Below are 24169 nucleotides of genomic sequence, written 5' to 3'. Positions count from 1 at the left end.
CTTGGCCACGAAAGGAGCGAAAGGCAGAAGTTTGCTGGCGCCGGCCCGACAGGCCCAAGGACTTGGCCGTAGCCCTGGAGTCCTTGAAACGCTCCAGCGCACTGTCTGCCTTGTCCCCAAAGAGGCGACAACCATCAAACGGCATGTCCATGAGGGAATTCTGGACATCAGCCGAAAAGTTGGCGGATCTCAGCTAGATGTAGTGGTGAACCGCCACCGTCGTGGAAATTGCCCTGCCCAGTGAGTCCGTGGTGTCCAGTCCGCATCGGATACAGTACCGTGCCGCATCCCGCCTTTCCGCAAGGGCTTGAGCGAGCTTGACCCGGCCTCCTCCGGGCAAGCTGGCAGCACATCCGCGACAGTGTCTCACAGAGAGTGGGTATAACGGCTCAAAAGGCAAGCAGTGTTGACCGACCACAACCCCAAACTAAGTCCGGAGAACCGCTTCTTACCTAACTGCTCATACCTTTTGGATTCCGGATCAGGTGAAGCAGTCGGGAATGTGGTCTGGGAGTTACAGGCCTGGATAACCAGGCTCTCGGGGTGGGGTGGGTGGACAGGAAGCTAGGGTCGCCTGGAGCCGGGCAGTGGCGCCTTGCCACGTTCCGATCTATAGGAGGACCTGTAGCGGGCCTGGACCAAGTGCTCAACAAAACGTCAGTAAGGACCTCATTAATCGGCAGTAGAGGCTCCGAAGAGCTTGCCTGCAGTTTAAGGACCTTGGTGAGGACGTTAGTCCTCACGGCCGCGACAGGGAGCTCAAGACCCAAGGCCTTGGCCGCCCTCGTCAGCACCACGCTGTAAACAGCCCCCTCCTCCATAGCTACGGTAGGAGGGGAGACAAAGCCAGTGTCGGGCGAAGTGTCCAAACCCCTGGCCTCCCCTAGATCCACTGCCCAGTCCCGATACGTCTGGCACTCTCGTGCCAGAGGGTCCTCAGACCCCTCCCAATCCTCCTCGTCTCCCATCTCCTGATAGTCAGGTGCAAAGGATGGGGCCGGATCATAGAAGAATTGCTCTTCTCTTGGCGGTGAATGCGGCGTCGAGCGACGCCGGTCCGACGCTGGATCTGGACCGAGGAAGGGACCAGGGAAGACGTCGTTGGGGGCGACACCGGCGGAGGGGTAGTAAGGTTGACCAGCGGCGACCCGGATCCGGTGGGCCCCTGCGGCGTCTGGACCGGAGTCGTTGACGGCGCCGGGGCCGAAGCACCAGACAGCGCCGGGGCCGAAGAACCCGGCCCGCTTGGGCTCCCAGTCGGGGCCGCGGGCCCCCTGGGGTGCCACGGCTGGACCCGACGGAGGAGAGAGCAACCTCACGGCCATGAGTAAGTCATCGATCTCCTCCGGCGTCGCATTCAGCCCAGGGACCGGCGGGTGTGGGGTTGGCAGCAGCGCCTGCGGCTCCGGCGGAGCCGCGTGGGCGGTGTCGCCCGAACCCGGGCCGCATCGTGTGAGCGTCGGGGAGAGTCGGAAGAGCGATGTTGTCTCTTCGACTTCTTGTGCCTCTCACCTGAGGACTTGGAGCCCGACGAATGGTGTCAACTCACCGAGCTGCGATAACTGTGGCCCCGCGACCGGTCCTTCGACCTCCTCCTCGACCTGGACCGTGAACGGCACGGGCCGACTGCCGGAGCTTGAGGGGCTTATAGGGCCGCTCCCACCTAGCCTTCGATGTCAAGGCCCGGCAGTCGGGGCACGACTTGCCGTCGTCGTCGGCCCCAAGGCAATACAGGCACAGACGATGGGGGTCAGTAACCGACATCAGACGGTTACAGTCAGCACAGGGCTTGAACCCGGGCATCCCTACCGGCACCGAGAGTCTACCGACTTGAAAAAGGACCGAAAAAGGATCGAAAAAGTTAGTCAAAAAGTGACCAAGGAGTACTGCTTTTTCCGGATCTGCGCGGAAAAAAGAAGAACTGACGTCAGCGCGCGAGGGCGTCCTCTAAGTACTCTGACAACGTCATCCCGGCGCCAACGACGGACGCGGAGCCGCAAACGACGCCTACCGACACCCAGGGGGTACGCAAAACTTTCCGACTCCAGTCTGACGCCTGGGGATATTCTAGGTAAGGAATCTAAAACTAACCTGTTTCTTTCAGATTAGTTATTTTACTTTAAAAAAAAACAGAAAAAGAAAATAGCTAAGGTTTCCTAGCTTTAAAATATTTTTATTGATTTACATAGCATGGGCTTGTGATGCGAAGCCACATAGTAGTCATATTAACCATAACTTTAACCTTAATCTATAGTAAATAAAGAACATGTATTCCATTTATTTTTATTACATTAAAATTACTTAAAAATGACAAATACGCCCCAATGGCTGGGGGGGGAGGGGTTGGAACAATAAAAACAAGTACAAATCCGTTCTCGAGCTAGCACAGTAAGAACTAAACATTGGTCAATGCACTTATACATATCAGGTATATTCTCCTCACAGACCATCAGTCACTGATTGTTTCTCAGCTACTTAAAGGATTTGGGTAGGAAGAAGTGGACAGAAGAAAGTCAAAAGAAATCCCACCTCAGAAATACTATCATGCATTAACTATGTACCTTCCACCTTCCGGAAACGCTACACTCATGGGCTGGGTCTAATCAGGACTACACCACTCTCCACCTTGCTTTGGGTCAATAGCATCCAACCATGTGTTCTCAAGAGTCACCCATTGTCAGACCGAAGGGAATGCACAAATGATTATGAAAAATCCACCTCTAAGAAAAGCAATATTCTACCCCCAATCTTCGGCTGTCAGCCTCAGAGGGTAGCCAACTGATGCCTTTAGCCCCAGTGGTACAAACTCTCTTTGATTAGCCATCAGTTCTCTCTTACTGGCTAAAGCACTACAGCATAAATCTGTAAAGAATAGTAGGCTGCCACCCACAGAACTTTCTCTCTTAGGTCTGGTGAGTGAAGTATCACCATTACCCTTCCATGGCCAGCACCCCTGCCACCTTCTCTTCTTGGCCCGTAGGGCATGACTAGACAGGCCCTACAGCTTCCCCTCAATTTTGCGCGTTATCATTTCTGCATCATTTCTGGAGCTTCTTTCTGGTTCATTCATTCTGCATTACCTCACAAAGTAAGGAAAGCTATATTTTCCCTATACTTTGTCGCCATCATGCGACAGCCACAGAAGCTGCCATGTGGTTTGCTAAATTAGGGTTGTATAAGGGAGCCATCTTGTGCAGTGTGGATCTTCCAAGGCCCCAAATCAATCACCTAGCATGACTGCTCGTAGGCAGTGCCCCTCAGGTCACAGCATGGGGGTGCTGAATGTCAAGGGGACCACTACGCACCAGCCACTGGGTCTCATCCTCCACCCATCTTGACGAGAACACAGTCCTGACTCTCTAAAAATTACTCACTGCTGTACTCACACCATGAGACTTAGGCAGGCCTGGTACACAGTAAGCTCTGATACATCCCACATCACCTCCAAGTCTCTCAATCAGTGAAGCAATGAGTCTGGAGGGTCACCATCAACTCATGCTGAGATCACACCAAAGTGTGTCTCAGAACGTCGGCCTGACTGGAAGTTTACAGAGCCACAACAATGCTTTCCATCCATCTCCTTTTTCGGTGTCATAATGAGCCCACCACTTCTCCAGCTCTAGACATCATGTCCTACATCATCATACATCCTACGATACCTCATCTTATAAAACATCAAGCAATGCTTTATTTGGTCAGGTATCATCCCACACTTCACAATATCAAATTAATTCCAGGTATCTCCTCATCACATATCGCCCCATGCTTTACTTCATTACATATTATTCATGGCTCCACTCACCATTATCCTGTATTTAATCAAAGATGATGTCATAACTTATCTAATAACCTATCTTCTGATGACACATAATTGTACAACATCTCAACCCGCACCTCATTCCATCTCTTACCTTAACAAACACCATGAAATGTTTCCCATCTTTGTACATCATTTCATCCCTTACTTCAGCAAATATGACCCTAAAGATTGCCTCACCACATCATGCACTATCCTCTGCCTTGCCTCATCACACACAAGGAAGTCATGCCTCACACCATCACACATCATCCTCCACTGAAAAGATCTAAAAAATCCTACATTATGAGCACCATATCAAACTTAGCTCCTAAGGCCAGCAACCTTGAAAGAGCTGCAGAAATCATCTTTAACCCTGAAAAAACACAATGCTTTATCAGGAAGGGCACTATACCTGCATTAATAATGTCCAAAGTCTGAAAGTCTCTGCTGTGCTCCGCAGGTACTAAATTATTGCCTTTCCCATAGCATTTCATGTAGTTTTAAAACATTTTCAAGCTACTTTATTCCGTAAGTGATCTATTCTGACAGATAAAAGTCAAAAACATGTAAATCTGATTTGCAATGATATTTTCCGGTGGGTGTGCATTGTCTGTGGCCAGCGCTGTGGTCATGTCCCAGGCGTCAATCATGGCAACGTTCAGATCTTGAAAAATTTCATTCACTGCGAGGTATTGTATGTAACCATGGAAATCACTAAATCGTTCAATGTCAGGGTGCACTTCTCTAGTATTTTCAGATTTAATGATGACTTTTGTGGTTGGGCTCCTAATGTGAAGACGTTCAATGGCCTTGCGAATATTGACCACCCGCCTGAGGAAAACCTCAATAGGAAAAAGTCTAAAGTGCTGGCCTAGGGAGATGACTACAATGGTGTACGGGCCCCCAGGTATGCGGTCAATCTGTCGGGGGAGATACGCCTCGCCTTTGACTCGGTACATGTAATAGGTCACATATGGGTGCCCATGTCTACTCCAAATAATTTGTAGGTTTCTGTCAATATCCACTGCCATCTTTTTCTGGTGAATTCCGATTCCATGCAGGTTAAAAAACTTCAATGCTGTTGGAGGAAATTAAAAATCAAATATATTTATTAGTAGCATACTTAAAACATTTATTTTAGTATCTATACTTAATTTACAGTACACAGAAATTACATAACGTGGGTCAAGACATCAAAAGATAGAGCCATATATAAAATGCAGATAGTAATGTATGTGCCTCTTTAGTAAGAGTTATAAAGATGACAAAAAGCCACAGAAAAATGGTTAGGAAATGTAGATTAGGTAAAAAGGCTATTGATGTACACAAAATACCACCCAATCAAAGCCTCGCTATTCCTAATTAGAACCATGCATCTCAACCAGCTTGGACCATATTGTTTAAAAATGTTCATATTTTTCTCAACTCACTAAAAACAGTTTATAAACTTGCCACGTATTCCATCTGTTATAACCAAACAACCAATATTGCTTTCAGCACTTGCTGGTCTTTGTACTTTCTCTGCTGCTGCACCACACTTCTATAAAAAGATGTGACCGTCTCCAAAGTGCATTAGGCTGCAGGTGTACCCTGCTCTTACAAGGCATGTGTTGAGTTTAATTTTCGTTATTCAAACCATCTGAATTCTTGCATGTACACTTGGGTACTAATGAATATGTCGCCAAAATGTTTGTTTTTAAATTACCACTATGTGTTTGCTATGCCAGCAAAAGTCAGTCACCAGCAGTCAATTTCTCTATTTTTGTGGTGACCAATGTATCCTAAAAAGTGTTTTCTAGCTAATTCTCAGATCTACAGAATTATTTCTGGTGCTTTAACAACTATTCATCCAGCAGATATTAAAGTCTAACCTGTTCCTTGAATTTCACATCAGGTACTTGAGATCACATGTGGATGGTTTGCCTAATCTGTCGGCGACCCCAATTTTTAGGTCTCGCCTGTCGATGCGCATGCGCATCGAGCAAGCGAGACTATGGTGGCTTATCCACTCTTTATCCAACTTGCAAGGAATCGTGGCGATTCCTTGCAGTGCACGAGAAATTTAAGCTCAATGCGCATGCGCATTGAGCTTAAAAGCGCGTGCACATTCCCCCAGCCGCCTGCCTTGCCTACTCTCCCAGCTGGTGCCGCTCCACCCCCTGCGGCATCAAAGGCTTTCACGGCCGGCCGGCCATGCTTTCAGTTTCACGACCGGCCGGCCGTGTGAAGTACATTTCTAAGCCCGCTCTCCCTGCTCCGCCCCCTGCTCCGGCCGAGACGCATTTCTCCTCCCTCCTCCCCCCTCCTGGGTCAGGTTACCCTGCTTTCTCTTACACTTTTTTTTCACCCGGTGACATTGTTGCCTTTAGCCCTTCCCTCACCTCCTCAAGCCGTTACTCGTGTGTACAGGGCTGTGTGTATTAGCGCTTGTGCTTGTCCTGGTTTGTTTGCAGGTGCACACATTACACAAGGCTCTGCTCACTGACCCTAGCGGTAGGCCTCTGACCCGGCACACTCGAGTGAAAGATTCCTCACATAACCCACCGCTCCAGCTGTCTCTTCCTTCAGGCTGCCAGCCTTGAGCGTGGGGGGAGGAGGGGCTGCATACACTTCTGTCCCCGCCGACACGTCAGGGCATGCTGGAATTCAGAGGCCGCCCTCCACTCTGCCTTTCAGTGTACCGTCTGTCATGGCCACAAGCCAGCACCCCCACTTTCGCTGCAGACGAGCTAGGGCTTGTCTTTCTCCAGAGGCAAACAGGGCAGCCTGACTTACGAGAGCCCCCGCAGGCTCACCAACCCAAGGAAAAGCTGCATCTCCCCGGGTACGAGACAGACGTGTGCCACTCACCTCACCTCTTCCTGGAAGCCGGACTGTGGATAAATGCAGCCGTGGGAAGGCCCCATCCTACCTCAGGTTTAACATTTAATTCTACACCTCTTGAGGGTTCCTGTGATTAACCAACCAAAACCTTGCTGCTGAGCTCATAAACAGGCTGCAACTTAAACGGAGGCGGGCAAATTGCCGTGTGAATTCTCTCCGGCGCCTGCAAGTCAGCTTAACACCTCTTACAAAACAAAACATCACAACTCATCAGTGGCTTGACCTTTGAATATCTGCGGTGTAAAGGTTTATTAATTAATTCATTCAAAAGCGGCCCTTCTATAATTAGCTGTTTCTTGCCCACTATTCATGCCCAGCCCACAAAACCGGGGAACTAGCTGTAGAAACCTGATGAGAGCTGTTAGAACTCCTGGTAGCTGCCCTGAGACCCGAGCCATGCATGGGTGCAAGGATCGGGAACAGAGAATGCAAGGCTCTCGTTTAAGCTTATGACGCACTTGTCTTCACAAGAAAGTCAGATACTTCACAACAACCAGGCCTCATCAGCTGTACCTCAAAACAACCAGGACTCATCACCCCTCTCTCACAACAACCAGGCCTCATCACCCCTCTCTCACAACACTCACTCTCACTCACCCTCAACCCCTCAGCCTCACCCTCACTCACCCTCAACCCCTCACTCACCCTCAACCCCTCACCCTCACTCACCCTCAACCCCTCACCCTCACTCACCCTCAACCCCTCACTCACCCTCAACCCCTCCCCCTCAACCCCTCACCCTCACTCACCGTCACTCACTCACCCTCAACCCCTCACCCTCAACCCCTCACCCTCAACCCCTCACCCTCAACCTCACTCGCCCTCACCCTCACTCGCCCTCACCCTCACTCACCCTCAACCCCTCACTCACCCTCAACCCCTCCCCCTCAACCCCTCACCCTCACTCACCCTCAACCCCTCACTCACCCTCAACCCCTCACCCTCAACCCCTCACCCTCAACCCCTCACCCTCCCTCACCCTCAACCCCTCACTCACCCTCAACCCCTCACCCTCACTCACCCTCAACCCCTCACTCACCCTCAACCCCTCACCCTCAACCCCTCACCCTCAACCCCTCACTCACCCTCAACCCCTCACCCTCACCCTCACTCACCCTCAACCCCTCAAACTCACCCTCAACCACCCTCACCCTCACTCACCCTGACCATCACTCACCCTCAACCCCTCACTCACCCTCAACCCCTCACTCACCCTCACTCTCACTCATCCTCACTCACCCTCAACCCCTCACTCACCCTCAACCCCTCACCCTCACTCACCCTCAACCCCTCACCCTCAACCCCTCACTCACCCTCACTCTCACTCATCCTCACTCACCCTCAACCCCTCACCCTCACTCACCCTCACTCACCCTCAACCCCTCACCCTCACTCACTCACCCTCAACCCCTCACCCTCAACCCCTCACTCACCCTCACTCTCACTCATCCTCACTCAACCACCCTCAACCTCACTCACCCTCAACCCCTCACCCTCACTCACCCTCAACCCCTCACCCTCACTCACTCACCCTCAACCCCTCACCCTCAACCCCTCACCCTCAAACCCTCACCCTCAACCCCTCACCCTCAACCCCTCACCCTCACTCACCCTCAACCCCTCCCCCCCTCCCCCTCAACCCCTCACCCTCACTCACCCTCAACCCCTCACCCTCAAACCCTCACTCACCCTCAACCCCTCACCCTCAACCCCTCACTCACCCTCACTCTCACTCATCCTCACTCACCCTCAACCCCTCACCCTCACTCACTCTCAACCCCTCACCCTCAACCCCTCACTCACCCTCACTCTCACTCACCCTCACTCAGCCTCAACTACTCCCCCTCACCCTCCCAAAACCCCTCACCCTCACTCACCCTCAACACCTCACCCTCAACCTCAACCCCTCACCCACCCTCACTCACCCTCAACCCCTCACCCTCACTCACCCTCACCCTCACTCACCCTCACCCTCACTCACCCTCACCCTCACTCACCCTCACACAGTGCAATAGTTCTCAGACCATTTCAGTTAGAGCTTTTAGAAATGTTTATGGCTTTTTTTATTTGTAATACTTTAGCATTGGCTACAGGAAACAAAAATGCTAAACATTTACAAAAAAAAACCCATAAACAATTCTAAAAGCACTAACTCTAATGGTGCGAGACCTATTGCATTTCCAATGCTTGTTTGTCCTGTTTCCGTTTGCATCAATAATCGCCTCTCTATGGTTAAGATGAAATTAGGTTCTGCCAGCCACAGACCATGCAGGTAAGATTGGTGGTGCCGGGTTGGGGGGTGGGGGGGAATTTTGACATACGACCAGGAGGGAAACTATTATTTCTTTAATTTCCCTGCATAAAGTCTGTTGAATACCCCCCAACCCGGCCCCTCCGCCCTTACCCTGCACAGGCCGCGGCTGAGTTCTGCCTGACTGAAAGAGAAATAACAGGGCTTCAATGTTCTCAAACATTTATCCTCCCAATAACTGGATATGCATTTATTAGCAGATACATTTAGATAACCATCATAGTAAATTTGTGACCCCATTCTCACAAATGCACAAGTTACTACTTGTGTAACGATATATCTGTAAGAGACATTAGTTAGTGATAGATTCCTTACCTTAGAAATATCCCCAGGCGTCAGACTGGATCCGGAATTTTTTGCGTAGCAGTACCCTTGCGCGTCGGTAGGAGTTGTCTGCGGCTCCGCGTCCGTCGTGGGCGCCGTGATGACGTCGGAGTACTTAGACGCCACCTCCGCGTGCGGACGTCAGTTCTTAGACACAGCTTTTCCGCGCCAGAAACGCAGAGCTATGCCAAAAACCAACACTGGTGCCTTGAAACTAGGGCCCTGAAAGGGGTGACCTTAACCCTAGATATCGGTTCGCAGAATGGGGAGGATGGGTGGGTCGGTAAGGAATTTATCACTAACTAATGTCTCTTACAGATATATCGTTACACAAGTAGTAACTTGTGCTCTGAAAGAGACACGTTAGTGATAGATTCCTTACCTTAGAATAGATACCCTAGCAATACCAACCCCGGTGGTGGGTCTGCGAACCAATAATCACACCAGAAAGTCCTGGAGGACGGAACGGCCAAAGAAGCCATCCCTCCGGACTTGGCTGTCCAGGCAATAATGTCTTGCAAAAGTGTGCAGGGAGGCCCACGTAGCTGCCTGGCAAATGTCCTGCAAGGGCACTCCTCGGCCCAAGGCAGTAGTAGTAGCCGTGGCTCGAGTGGAATGAGCCCTCAGCCCAACAGGGGGTTCCTTCTTAGCCAAGGAGTAGCACGCCTGGATACACAATATGATCCACCGTGAGATGGTCCGCTTGTGTACCGCTTTTCCCATCTTAGCGCCCACGTAACCAACAAAGAGTTAGTCATCCACCGGAACTGGCGTGTGCGATCCAGATAGAAAGAGAGCGCACGTTTTGGGTCCAGACGGTGGAGCCTCTCTTCCTCTTGAGGGATGCGGAGGCGGAAAGAAGGTGGGCAAGGTGATGGATTGCCCGATGTGGAAGGCTGTGACTATCTTGGGCAGGAAAGAGGGCCTTGTCCGCAGCATAACCTTGTCCGGATGGACCGAAAGGAAAGGAGGTTTACAGTATAGAGCCTGGAGCTCACTCACTCTCCTGGCAGAGGTGATGGCTACCAGGAAGGCAGTCTTTAATGTAAGATGGCGGAGAGGACAGTTGTGAAGTGGCTCGAAGGGAGCGCACATCAGAAAAGTAAGAACCAAGTTCAAGTCCCACTGAGGCATCACAAAGGGAACAGGAGGGAACGTATGTGTGATGCCTTTCAAGAATCGATTAACAATAGGGGACTTGAACAAAGAAGGTTGATCAGGCAGCCTCAAAAAGGCTGAAAGAGCAGAAAGGTAGCCCTTGATAGTGCCCGGAGCAGAGCCCTGCTGGGCAAGAGAAAGAAGGAAGAGAAGAACCTCAGAAAGAGGGGCAGAGAGAGGATCCACAGCCTTTGCTGTGCACCATGCCACAAATCTGTTCCACCTGCAGGCGTATACCGACTTTGTGGAGGGACGCCTGGCTGCCAGAATGATGTTACAGACTTCAGGAGGCAAGTCAAATGGCCTCAACTGTCGCCGCTCAATCTCCAAGCATGTAGGTGGAGACTGGACAGGTTCGGGTGGAGGACCGTCCCCTGCTGCTGCGACAAAGTCATCCTGAAGAGGCAGACGAACCGGGGGATCGACTGACATACTGAATAGCTCGGGATACCAGTACCTTCGTGCCCAGTCCGTAGCCACAAGGATGACTTGTGCCCGGTCGCGCTTCATCTTCTTCAGCACTCTGGGCAGAAAGCGGAAAGGCGTACAACAGACCGCAACTCCACTCGTGACGAAAAGCGTCTCTGAGCGAGTGCCGCCTAGGAAACTCCAACAAGCAGAACTGATGACATTGCGCGTTCTCTTCGGTGGCGAATAGATCTAACCAAGGCTCTCCCCACTGCTGAAAGAGGCCTTGCGCCACGTCCGAATTCAGACGCCATTCGTGATCCATCATGCACCGGCGGCTGAGTTCGTCCGCCCTGGTTTTCAGAGAACCTGCCAGGTGTTGAACCACCAGGCTCACACCCTGATTTTCCAGCCACTGCCAAAGGCGTAGAGCCTCCTGGCAGAGGGTCCACGACCCCACCCCGCCCTGTTTGTTGCAGTACCACATGCCGGTGGTGTTGTCCGTGAACACCTGCACTACAGTCCCCCGGACAGAGGTGAGGAATGCCTTCAGTGCAAGACGAATCGCCCGCAGCTCTAAAAGGTTGATATGGAGCCGGGACTCCGCCGGAGACCAGAGGCCTCTGATCTCCGCCTCTCCCATGTGGCCTCCCCAGCCCTGGTGGGACGCGTCCGTCACAACTACGTGCTCCGGTTGGGGAAGGGAGAGGGATCTGCCGCTGACCCAATCGCGGTCCGTGAGCCACCACTGCAGCTGTCTCGCAGTGCCCTCCGAGATCAGGACATGGTCGGACAGGTTGCCCTGATGCTGGGCCCACTGAAAGTTCAGGTCCCACTGCAGAGCCCGCACCCGCCCACAGGGGTGATGCACCAGAAGGATGCAGGAAGCCATCAGCCCCAGAAGCCTCAGCGTCAACCTGACCGAAACTCGGGATAAAGGCTGAAAGATTGGAATCAGAGCCTGTATATCCCGAACCCGCTGTTCGGGTGGGTAAACCCGAAACTGCGCCGAGTCTAGAACCGCTCAGATGAAAAGGAGCTTCTGAGAGGGGCACAGGTGTGACTTCGGCACATTGATGGAGAACCCCAGCTGGTGCACGAGGTCTGCCGTTGTCTGGAGGTGGCTGACGACTGTCTGGGTCGAGCCCGCCTTCAACAACCAGTCGTCGAGGTAGGGGAAGACTGAAACCCCTAACCTGCGCAGATGAGCTGCGACCACCACCATCACCTTGGTGAACACCCGTGGGGCGCTGGTAAGGCCGAAGGGGAGCACGGTAAACTGAAAGTGCTCATGTCCTACCATAAACCGCAGGTAGCGCCGGTGGGCCGGCAGGACGGGGATGTGGAAATAAGCGTCCTGCAAGTCCAATGCTACTATCCAGTCTCCTGGGTCTAGGGCAGCTAAGACCTAAGCCAGAGTCAGCATTTTGAACTTCTCCTTCCAGAGGAAGCCGTTGACGTTCCGTAGATCCAAGATAGGGCGTAGGCCCCCTTTGCCCTTCTTGGGTACCAGAAAGTAGTGGGAGTAGCAACCACATCCTACTTCTGGCCCAGGAACGCGCTTGAAGGCCCCCTTGGCCAAGAGGGCCGAAACTCCTTCAGAAGCCGCAAATGATCCCCCGATACGTGGTGGTGTTGCGGTGGCATGGCTTGAGGGGTCTTCTCGCAGGGGAGGGAGTAGCCCCTTCGGACGATCTGCAGCACCCACCTGTCCAAAGTGACAGTGCCCCAGTGAGAGTGGTGATGGCGAACCCTGCCCCCACTGGCGTCACATGGGCCGAAAAGCACGGACTAGGAGGGTTTTGAGGCGGATGCTGCGGGGGAGGGTGTGGACTGGCCTCGCCGTTGTCCCCGACCGCCTCCACGGCAATTTCCACGGCCACCACCGCGCTGGATGTTAGTCTGCGGTGCGTGGCTGGCGGCACGTGTAGGGGCGCCCCTTCCTTGGCCACGAAAGGAGCGAAAGGCACCCGTTTGCTGGCGCGGGCCGATAGGCCCAAGGACTTGGCCTTAGCCCTGGAGTCCTTAAAGCGCTCAAGCGCATGGTTTGCCTTGTCGCCAAAAAGGCGACGGCCATCAAACTGCATGTCCATCAGTGTGTTTTGGACATCGGCCGAAAAGTTGGCGGACCTCAACCAGGCGTGGCGTCTAATCGCCACTGTGGTTGCCATCGCTCTACCTAGTGAGTCGGTGGTTTCCAGCCCACACCGTATTGAATATTTGGCTGCATCCCGGCCCTCCACAAGGGCTTGGCCGAGTTTGGCCCGTACCTCCAACGGACACCCTGGCAGCACTTCCGCAACCGTATCCCACAGAGAGTGGGTATAGCGGCCCAAGAGGCATGCGGTGTTGGAAGACCGCAGTCAATCAATCAATCATGGCATTTATATCGCGCACTACTCACCCGGAAGGGTCTCAAGGCGCGTGGGGAGGGGGGTCGGCTACTGCTCGAACAGCCAGGTCTTGAGCTGTTTCCTGAAGGCGAGGTGGTCCTGGGTCAGCCGCAGGTGGACGGGCAGGGAGTTCCATGTCTTAGCCGCTAGGTAGGAGAAGGATCTTCCTCCGGCGGTGGCTCTCTGGATGCGAGGCACGACGGCGAGGGTGAGGTTCGCCGATCGCAGCTGGCGGGTGGGCGTGTAGAAGGTCAGGCGGTCGTTGAGGTACCTAGGGCCCAGGTCGTGGAGGGATTTGTGTGCGTGGGTGAGGAGTCTGAACGTGATCCTCTTGTTGACAGGGAGCCAGTTTAGGTCTCTCAGGTGGCTCGAGATGTGGCTGCGTCGGGGGACGTCCAGGATGAGTCGGGCGGAGGCGTTCTGGATGCGCTGGAGTCTCTTCTGAAGCTTGGCTGTTGTTCCGGCGTAGAGGGTGTTTCCATAGTCCAGTCTGCTGGTGATGAGGGCCTGGGTGACCGTCTTCCTTGTCTCGGTCGGAATCCATTGGAAGATCTTGTGGAGCATGCGGAGTGTGTGGAAGCAAGATGAGGAGACGGCGTTGACTTGTCTGGTCATCGATAGGGAGGAGTCCAGGATGATGCCCAAGTTGCGTGCGTGGTCTGTTGGCTTGGGTGCGGCGCCTAGGGCTGGGGGCCACCAGGAGTCGTCCCATGCGGAGGGCGATGGTCCCAGGATGAGGACTTCTGTCTTATCCGTGTTCAACTTTAGGCGGCTGTTGTTCATCCATTCGGCGACGTCTTTCATCCCTTCGTGGAGGCTCGCTTTGGCGGTGTCGGGGTCTTTGGTGAGGAAGAGGATCAGCTGAGTGTCATCGGCGTATGAAATGATGTTCAGGTTGTGATTGCGAGCGATGGCAGCTAGTGGTTTCATGTAGATGTTGAAGAGAGTGGGGCTGAGCGATGATCCTTGCGGGACGCCGCAGATGACTTCGGTGGCCTCCGAGCAGAACGGCGGGAGGCGTACTCTCTGTGTTCTTCCGGAGAGGTATGAGGTGATCCAGTCCAGGGCCTTCCCTTGGATGCCGGTGTCGTTGAGTCGTTAGACTAGGGTACGGTGGCAAACAGTATTGAATGCAGCGGAGAGGTCTAGGAGGATGAGTGCCGCTGTTTCACCGTTGTCGAGCAGGGCTCGGATGTCGTCAGTGGCTGCGATGAGGGCGATCTCGGTGCTGTGATTGGCTCTGAATCCGGACTGCGATGGGTCGAGGGATCCGTTCGTCTCGAGGAAGGCGGCCAGTTGCTTGTTGACGACCTTTTCGATGACTTTGGCCAGGAAGGGAAGGAGCGAGATGGGGCGGAAGTTCTTGAGGTCGGTCGGGTCCGCTGTTGGTTTCTTCAGTAGTGCGCTGAGCTCGGCGTGCTTCCAGCTCTCAGGGAAGGTGGCTGTGTTGAAGGAGGTGTTGATGATGTCTCAGAGATGGGGTGCGATGGTGGGGGCCGCTTTGTTGAAGATGTGGTGGGGGCACGGGTCGGTCGGCGATCCGGAGTGGATGGTGTTCATCATACTTATCGTGTCTTCGGGGGTCACCTCGGTCCATGTCTGGAGGATGGCGGCTGGGTGCGTAGGTTCGATCGATGGGTGCGAGGGTTGAGCGCCGAAACTGTTGTGGATGTCGGAGATCTTGCGGTGGAAGTACGAGGCGAGGGAGTCGCAGAGGTCCTGTGAGGGGGTGATGTCGTTGTTGCCGGTGCTGGGGTTGGAGAATTCCTTGACGATGTTGAAGAGCTCCTTGCTGTCATGGGCGTTCTTGTCCAGTCGTTCCTTCAGAGATTTCTTCTTTGTGGTGCGGATGAGCTGGTGATGTCTGCGTGTGGCGAGTTTGAGGGCGGTCATGTTGTCGGTGGTCTTGTCGAGGAGCCAGGTCTTCTCGAGGGTGCGGCAGGCCTTCTTGGAGTCCTTGAGTTCGTCGGTGAACCAGGGAGCCTTCTTGCTTCTGGGCCTGGTGAGTGGGTCCTTCAGTGGGGCGAGGTCGTCAGCACTTGTGGTCAGTCACTGCGTGAGGTTGCAGGCTGCTGTGTTAGGGTCCGTTGTCCTGACGGGTGGGTTCTGGCTGAGGGAGATGGCGAGCTGGTCGGCGGTGATCTTGCTCCAGTTCCTGTGGGGAACCTGCTTCGGGTGGTGGTGGACCGTGTTCTTTGCGAAGCTGAAATGGACGCAGCAGTGGTCGGTCCAGTTGAGTCCGGTGGAGTGACTGAAGGAGACGTGCTTGCTGGAGGAGAAGATAGGATCGAGCGTGTGGCCGGCGTAGTGGGTGGGAGTGTTGACCAGCTGCTTGAGTCCGAGGTTGGCGAGGTTGTCCAGCAGGGTGGTGGTGTTGCGGTCGTTGTTGTTCTCCAGGTGGAAGTTGAGGTCCCCGAGGAGGATGTAGTCGGTGGAGGGGAAGGCGTGTGGGCTGATGAAGTCCGTGATGTCATGCAGAACTGTGCACGCGGTCCCGGGGGTCTGTAGATGAGGGTGCCTCTGAGGGTCGTCTTGGGGTCGGTGTGGATCTGGAAGTGGAGGTATTCGGCGGCGCTGAATGTGATGGAGTCAGTCGAGATGCGAATGGTGCTCTTGTGTACGATGGCGATGCCTCCTCCGGTCTGGTTGATGCGGTCCCTCCTGATGATCTTGTAGCCGTCCGGGATGGCTATGGCGATGTCGGGGCTGAGGAGGCGTTCATCCAGGTTTCCGTGAGGAAGGCGACGTCTGGAGATGCGGTGTCGAGGAGGTTCCAGAGTTCCACGGCGTGGCGGTGGATGGAGCGGGTGTTGAGCATGATGCACTTGAGGTGGTTGTTGCTTCCAGTCTTGGCAGGTGCAGTGCAGGTTCGGTGGCAGGAGAAGTGTCAGGATCGGCAGACGAAGGGTCCATGGGTGCGTCGCGGGGATGCTCGGTAGCATCCGGGGGCTCGGGCGGTGTTGAGTGCGATGAGTGTGGCGAAGTTGTAGGTCCTGCGGGGGGGCTGCCGGGCGCGGGTGCCAGGGGGTCTGGCGCTGGGCGCGGTCCAGGCGCGGACGGGCGCAGACGGGCTTACCTTTGCGGTCGCTGAGGGGGCGTCATAAATAAGGAGCCGGGAGGGAGGGTCAGCTGGGAGGCGGGAGCGGGGTGGCCAATGGGCAGGGAGGGGAGGCGGGACTGCAGGCGGAGGCGGGAGCAGGAAGGAGGAGACTGGGGCAGCGGCGGCAGGAGAACGGGGGGGAGTGACTGGGACAGCGGCGGCGGTCAGCGGGCGAGGAAGGGGCAGCAGCGGCAGGCAAAGAGCGGCAGGCGGTACCTACGAGGCAGCAGGTAGCAGGCAGAACGTAGCGTCGTGGAGTGGCGTCAGTCAGCAGTCACAGCGGTAGGCAGGCGCCAGGCAGCGGCAGGCAGGCAGGCGGCAGAGCAGTGGAGGAGGAGCGACCGGCTGTGGGGGCACAGGGGGTCACACTGACCAGTCCGCCACGGTCCCCTTAAATAAGGAGCCGGGAGGGAGGGTCAGCTGGGAGGCGGGAGCGGGGTGGCCAATGGGCAGGGAGGGGAGGCGGGACTGCAGGCGGAGGCGGGAGCAGGAAGGAGGAGACTGGGGCAGCGGCGGCGGGAGAACGGGGGGGAAGTGACCGGGACTGCGGCGGCGGTCAGCGGGCGAGGAAGGGGCAGCAGCGGCAGGCAAAGAGCGGCAGGCGGTACCTACGAGGCAGCAGGCAGAAGGCAGCGTCGTGGAGTGGCGTCAGTCAGCAGTCACAGCGGTAGGCAGGCGCCAGGCAGCGGCAGGCAGGCAGGCGGCAGAGCAGTGGAGGAGGAGCGACCGGCTGTGGGGGCACAGTCCCAAAGTAAGGGAAGAGAAGATCTTTTTCCCGTACTGCTCATACCTCTTGGATTCCCTGTCTGGCGGAGCCGACGTGAATGCGGTCTGGGAATTGGATGCCTGGATGACCAGGCTCTCGGGGTGGGGTGGGTGGACAGGAAACATGGGTCGCCCGGGGCCGGGCGGTGGCATCTGGCCATGTTCCTATCTACAGGCGAACCCGTAGCGGGCCTGGACCAAGTGCCCAAAAGAATGCCGGACAAGGCCTCATTAAACGGCAGCAGAGGCTCGGCCGAGCATGACTGCGGTTTAAGGACCTCAGTGAGGAGGTTAGTCCTCACGGCCGCGACGGGGAGCTCAAGGCCCAAGGCCTTGGCTGCCCTCATCAACACCACACTGTAGGTTGCCCCCTCCTCCGAAGCCACGGTAGGAGATGAGACAAAACCAGTGTCTGGAGATGTGTCCAGACCACTGGCATCCCCAAGTCCACCTGTCCAGTCCTCTTGAGACTGACACTCTCGGGTCAGAGGGTCCTCAGACCCCTCCCAATACTCCTCTTCACCCATCCCCTGATAGTCAGGGTCGTCAAACGATGAGGCCGGTTCATAGAAGCTAAACTCCCCAAGCGGCGTCGAAAGCGGCGCCCAGCGGCGCCGTTCCGATGCCGGAACAGGAGCGAGGGAGGCATCGGGGACGGCGCCGCCCGAGTAGCGCGTCCGATCCCAGGCAGTGTTCCTGTTTGGACACGTGTCCAAACAGGAACACTGCCTGGGATCGGACGCGCTACACTCCGCGTCTATGCTGTATCTAGATTGAAGCACCACTTACAGCTGAGCCATACACGGCGTCAGCAGGATTACGGCAGCAATAGGACAATACCTTGTTAGCCGTGGGAAATATATGGGAATTACAACACTGTTGATCTCCAGCCTGATACTTTGAAAAAACACCGGCAATTAATTGACTTCTCAATAAAGACTATACGAAGTATCGGCGGTCAAGGGCCCGGCTGGGTTGGAATTATCACCAGCTGAGCGACCTTCCTGATCGGAACACAGCCATCTAGCCCTGAGGAATCGCGAGTGCGATGAAACACGTGTCGGCTGGCTGTTTACTACATTAAAGACTCCAAGATTTACTCTTCATGAGAGCCTTTGTTATGATACTTCTGTCATTTTGTTCACTATCGTCTTTTTCTGTATATTGTTACTTAACAGTGTATACACCGTATTGAGTGCATCGGCAACCGAATTTGCCTTGGCTGCCCTCATCAACACCACACTGTAGGTTGCCCCCTCCTCCGAAGCCACGGTAGGAGATGAGACAAAACCAGTGTCTGGAGATGTGTCCAGACCACTGGCATCCCCAAGTCCACCTGTCCAGTCCTCTTGAGACTGACACTCTCGGGTCAGAGGGTCCTCAGACCCCTCCCAATACTCCTCTTCACCCATCCCCTGATAGTCAGGGTCGTCAAACGATGAGGCCGGTTCATAGAAGCTAAACTCCCCAAGCGGCGTCGAAAGCGGCGCCCAGCGGCGCCGTTCCGATGCCGGAACAGGAGCGAGGGAGGCATCGGGGACGGCGCCGCCCGAGGACGGTGCCGGAGGTGACACCTGACGGACCGACGCCGGGGGGGTCGTTAGGTCCACTGGCGACGACCCGGATCCGGAAGCAGATCCAGAGGGGCCCTGCTGCGCCAGGCACGAAGGCGCCGGCGGCGTCGGGACCCTGGGGCCCTGGGGCGCCGGGCCCGAAGGCGGCGTCGGCGTCGAGGCCAAAGCACCCGACGGCATCGGGGCCGAAGCCACCGACCCACTAGGGGCCACAGACGGGTCTGCCTGGCCCGAAGGAGTCGCGGAGTCCGTCGGAGGAGAGAGGGACCTCATGGCCATGAGGAAGCCCTCGATCTCCTCCGGCGTCGTGTCTTGCCCAGGTACCGGAGGGTGTGGAGCAGGACGTGCCACCCGAACCCCCGACCGCGTCCTGTGAGCGTCGGGGGGGGGGGTGGGGGGAGGGGAAATCAGAAGAGCGGACTTCTCTTCGACTTCTTGTGTTTCTTACCTGTCGACGACTTCGACCCGGAGGAGTGGTGCCGACTCTCGGAGCTGTGATGGCTCCGACCCCGCGACCTGTCCCTCGACCTCCCGTGGGACCGGGAACTTTCTCTGCGCGGGGCCGACTGCCGGAGTTCGAGTCTCCTGCAGGAACGCTCCCGACTGGCTTTCGAAGACAGGGCCCGGCAGTCGGGGCAGATCTTGTTGTCGTGGTAGACGCCGGGGCATAGGAGACACCGACGGTGAGGATCCGTGACCGACAACGTGCGGTCGCAATCCTAGCAGTGCTTAAAACCAGGCATACCTAGGCACCGTCCGGAGTTGATCGACTTCGAAAAGATGATCAAAGATTATCCAAAAAGTTAGCCAAAAAATGACTAAGGGTTACTGCTTTTTCCAGATCTGCGCTTGCTGGCGCGGAAAAAAGAAGAACTGACGTCAGCACGCGGAGGCGGCGTCTAAGTACTCCGACAACGTCATCACGGTGCCCACGATGGACGCGGAGCCGCAGACGACGCCTACCGACGCGCAAGGGTACTGCTGCGCAAAAATTTACAGATCCAGTCTGACGCCTGGGGATATTTCTAAGGTAAGGAATCTAGCTAACGTGTCTCAGATTGTGAAATGTACATCCCGTTTGTTTCCAGCTCACGAGGCGAAGAGCAAGGGTTTGGAATACATTTCTTGATGCCCTGAAACTGTTAAAGACCAACATTAAATCTAGGTGGACAGTTACAAATAACTTTGAAAACTTAAGTTTAACTTAAATGAATGCTAAGTACAACTAGTTCGAAAGAATGTGTGAGATTTGTTTTACCATTTTAAACTCATTTTCTTCTTTAACACTTGAATCCTACCCTCTAATTCTAGCTACAATATAATTGCTTTACCCGTGCAATAATGTATCCTTATCCTAATGTGAAACCCCTAATTCAGTACCTGCAGACCTGGCACCTAACAGCCAAACTAGTAATCAGGCCCTTTGTGTCTCTGTCTTCACCGTAACTATCAGTTCCATTTTGCAATCACTAAGTATGCTTTTGCCTAGATAAGCAAAGTGGCCCCATAAAGGTTTTTTTTAACGCTGCTGACAGCATCCTCTATATCCCAGGGAATGTACCATGAGGGGTTATCTTTGGAGTTCTTCCCTGCAGAGGGAAGTGTCCACTGTTTACACTAGTATCACTTATCTGTTTCCATCAGTTGAGAGAAGCGCTTTTGTGTTTCAACTGATTAAAAGAATGCCAGCAAGACTCGCACACAAAAACACCAAACAAAGCTGAAAAGTGGCAAGTATGCTGTCACTTTGAGTCATTTTTAGCGCTCAATTACTTATCTGTATGTGAGTAACAAAACGTTTTTAACAATTGTAGTTAAAAGTTATTCACATTCCATGTATAGGTAGAACCTCACTTCTGCATACTGATAGACATTAACATGTACCTATAAAGTACTGTAAATAAGAAAACAAGTTACTTACCTGTAACTTTAGTTCTCCAGTATTGGAATCTTTCATGGAGTCACATGCCTGAATCATTCCCCGTCGTCGAGACGGGAGTCTCCGGTAAATAAAAAAGCAGTGCTTAGTAGTATAGCAAACTGAAAAGAGGCCTAGGCCCATTTCCCTTTTGCAACCCATAGCCTTTGTTATGTAAAAAAGGCCCAAACTTTTCCCTGAACCAATCAGAGCTCCTCACCCTCTAGAACACTCCTGTGAGAACCTTCTGCCCCTCAGATTTTTCGCGCACTTGTGCATATAACACACTTCCTGTGCTAAATCCGAGGTGAGCCTCTCAGGGGAGGAGGGTGGGTGCATGTGAATCTATGAAAGATTCCAATACTGGAGAACTAAAGTTACAGGTAAGTAACTTGTTTTCTTACTCCAGTATTGGAACTTTCATAGATTCAAATGCCTGAATCAGAATAGCGAGCAGTGAAAAACACAAAGCACATTTCTCTGATACATTTCATAATCATGCCATACCATTTGAAAATGAAGCATAATCTCATATACATATATATATATATATATATATATATATATATATATACATATATTACCTACTGGCGGTCGCCAGTAGGTATATATAGTTAGGATTTTTTCCCTATGGGATTTCTGAAAATTCTATGTCTAATAACTTTGGCGTTTGTGGACGGAATCGGTTGAAATTTTCAGGAAAATGGCACATTTTGTTTCTGAGCAGCTCCTGGAAATTTGGGGGGGGTTCGTCAAGGGGGGGCTGAGAAAAAAGGGGGGTCCCAAAACGCGTTTTTAACATTGAGTTTTCCATAGGGCGGTTGGACTCACTTTTAGCCCGAACGGCTGAATGGATTTACACGAAACTTGGCAAAATTGTAGGGACTGTTAGCCCGATGTGCCTTTGCTAGGTCTCAATATATGTGCTTCAGTGGATTTTGAGAAATTAACGTTTAAATCAAGATATATATCTGTAACAGCGGTCCGGGCAGCGATCCGGTTCGCGTACTTTTCGCGTAACGGAACTTTGCGCACGGAAAGCTGATTGGCTCTTCGGTGTCTGTCAACATTCTAAACAGTCCGGTGCAGCCGCCATCTTGTCTCTCGGTAGGATCGAGAGATAAGAGGAGGCCAAAACAAAGGGGGAAATTTCCATAAGGGGGCATAGTAGATCCTCCCTGACCCCCTAGGTTTTATGTGGAGGTTTTAAAAGGGCCCAGCAGGGTTCAAAAAAAAAATTTCTTGTTTTTTTTTCCGCGTTGAGCGCCTAGTACGCGAACCGGAAAGCGTTCTAGGCAGCGTACTATAAGGATAATAGAATGATATACTTTTCAAAGACTAAATGTTAATTGTTTTGTTTGTTGTTTTTGTTGTTTTTTTTTGTTTTCTTTATTTTTAATTTTTTTTTATTTTGATTGTTTTTCATAATTTATTAAACTTTCTAACATTTCAGTGTCTGAAATGTCATTATTTTCTTGAAATATTGTTTGCAAGCTGTGAGCTTGTAAAATGTCCTCATTTGCAAGGAGGGCATCTACTGCTTGGACACATTGCAGCAGTTCATTATCCAAGCTTTGATCCATAAATTCCATGTCAATTTGTTCAATCAATTCCTGGCTGCTTTCTTGCAGGTCCATTTCAAAAGAAACTTGGTTTTCGCCTTCCATTTTGCCTGAAATTTGGATTAAAAAAATATATATTAGTAGAGATAGGGCACTGTTGGGATTAATTTTAGATAGTCATTTTTTATCAGTGAATTTATCTTTTGGCAGTGTATAGTATCAGAGTGGAAATAGGACTATAAAAAAGTGTATGTGATTTAACCTATACACTCTAACTCCATTTATAACTATAACAGAGAAGTCTATCTAAATACATTACTAGTACAGAGGGATAGTGTATATGTAGCAGAAAAAGTCTACTATATTAAGTTATAGTGCACAATATATTTAATTTTTAAAAATTATAACTTACCTTCACAAAGAAGTTGAAGTTTTTGGAAGCTATTGAAATGTGATGTACAACAAGAAGTAGTAGTCAAAATGGCTGTGTTTTCTTCTCTTCCTTTATATATTCAAGTATATAACCAATCAGATGTCAGGTAATAAAAGTAGAAAATGAAAGTAACATTTTCATTGGTTGTCAATTCCAACACTTCAGATGTGTTTTGTGAAGTAATTTACCTCACGGTACTTGGAGAGGTCTACAGGCTAAATGGCTAAATTAAATTTCAATCAAATTTGTGAGAATGAAAGGGATTGTTATGTAGTATGAGCTAATTTATATTTGGTGAGAGTGTCTCTAGTCGTTTTTCTGTAAATTACTTTCCCACCTTTTTTTGGACCGCTTCCTGGAAAGCGGTCCGGTCCGCGAACTAGGAGCGTAACGGGAGTCCACCATTTTGTGTTTCGGTCGAATCAAGGTATAAAATGGAGGGTAAATAATGTTCTGAATGGGTAGAAGGGGGCATGGTACAAGTAGTTTGCCCCCCTACGTTTTCTGAGGGTGGCTGAGGAGGACTATATGTGCGAAGAAAAAACTTTATTTTTGAAATTTTGCGCGGTTAGCTTCCAGTTCGCGTACCGGATAGCGCTCTTTGAGCGTAGTTTGTTGAAAATTACAGAAAAAAGTTAGAAAAAAATAATAATTGTGAGTGATCAGATGAAGGGTAGCTCTGAGAAGAGCTTTTGGGTTTATGGTACATTTAGGTACTTATAAGTAGGTACCAATGCACAGTCTTAAATTCAGAATGAAAATTCTGTTGCCCTCATCTGAGAAGTGAACTCCATCTCCTCTGTAGATATCTTGCATGTAGTAACGCAAGTTATTGTTGTACAGAGAGCCCATTCCATGGTCTCTCATGAAAGCTGAAACAGATTTGTTTACATGCTTCCTCGCTTTCTCAATTTGTGGACAAAATTGGTTGGACCACCTCCATTTCTGTCTTTGGCATATATTGGAATATACCAAAGCAGTTTGAGGAAAAAGTGCCATTAATTGCTCAAAGGTGTCCTTTAAAAGCATTTCCAGACCTACCCCTGTCAAAGTGCCCAAATCATTACCTCCACAGTGCACTATTAACAGGTCAGGTTTTGGCAAATGCATAAAGGTTTTCACCAATGGTATCAATTGGTGACATTTTAATCCTCTTTGGCCCAACCACTTAATTTCCACATCCTGTAAATTGAGGTTGTGTAAATTTCTGTTCTCAGCATACCTTTGAGCCCAGTGGATGTAACTATGTCCAACAATCCAGACCTTAAACATGGTGGGAGAAGGTTGTTCTGCAGTCAGATGAAGTGTGGTAATGAAAGGGCAGTTGAAACAGTAGGAGTTTGTAAAGAAAAAAAACTGTGGATTTCCAGTGCTAATGATTCATTAGCAGTGATTGGTGCATTTCCATTTCTGAAAACAGAAAGTTAGGGTGCATGGATGTGTTCTTTGAAAGATGTAATTTGAATGGTCAAGGAAGAAACATTTAATGAAAGATTGCACTGGATACGCAGGTGCACTGAGAGTTCAGAGTTCAATTGAAA

The 24169-nt window shown here is 52.1% G+C and overlaps 1 protein-coding gene across 1 annotated transcript in view; it reads right to left on the bottom strand.

The window, feature by feature from the left end:
* Positions 1–2177: 2177 nt before the first annotated feature.
* The window catches only part of LOC147748318 (NXPE family member 1-like), a 477620-nt gene continuing 455628 nt past the window's right edge, over positions 2178–24169 (bottom strand). The window contains exon 6 of the mRNA XM_086960166.1: positions 2178–4877. Coding sequence (XP_086816292.1) covers positions 4321–4877 — 557 coding nt within the window. The 3' untranslated portion in view covers positions 2178–4320. The remainder of the gene's footprint in view (positions 4878–24169) is intronic.

The sequence above is a fragment of the Lissotriton vulgaris genome, chromosome 1_1 (assembly GCF_964263255.1).
Source record: "Lissotriton vulgaris chromosome 1_1, aLisVul1.2, whole genome shotgun sequence".
NCBI lineage: Eukaryota > Metazoa > Chordata > Amphibia > Caudata > Salamandridae > Lissotriton > Lissotriton vulgaris.
Note: the sequence above shows the minus strand (reverse complement) of the source record. Positions and strands in the feature narration are given on the sequence as shown.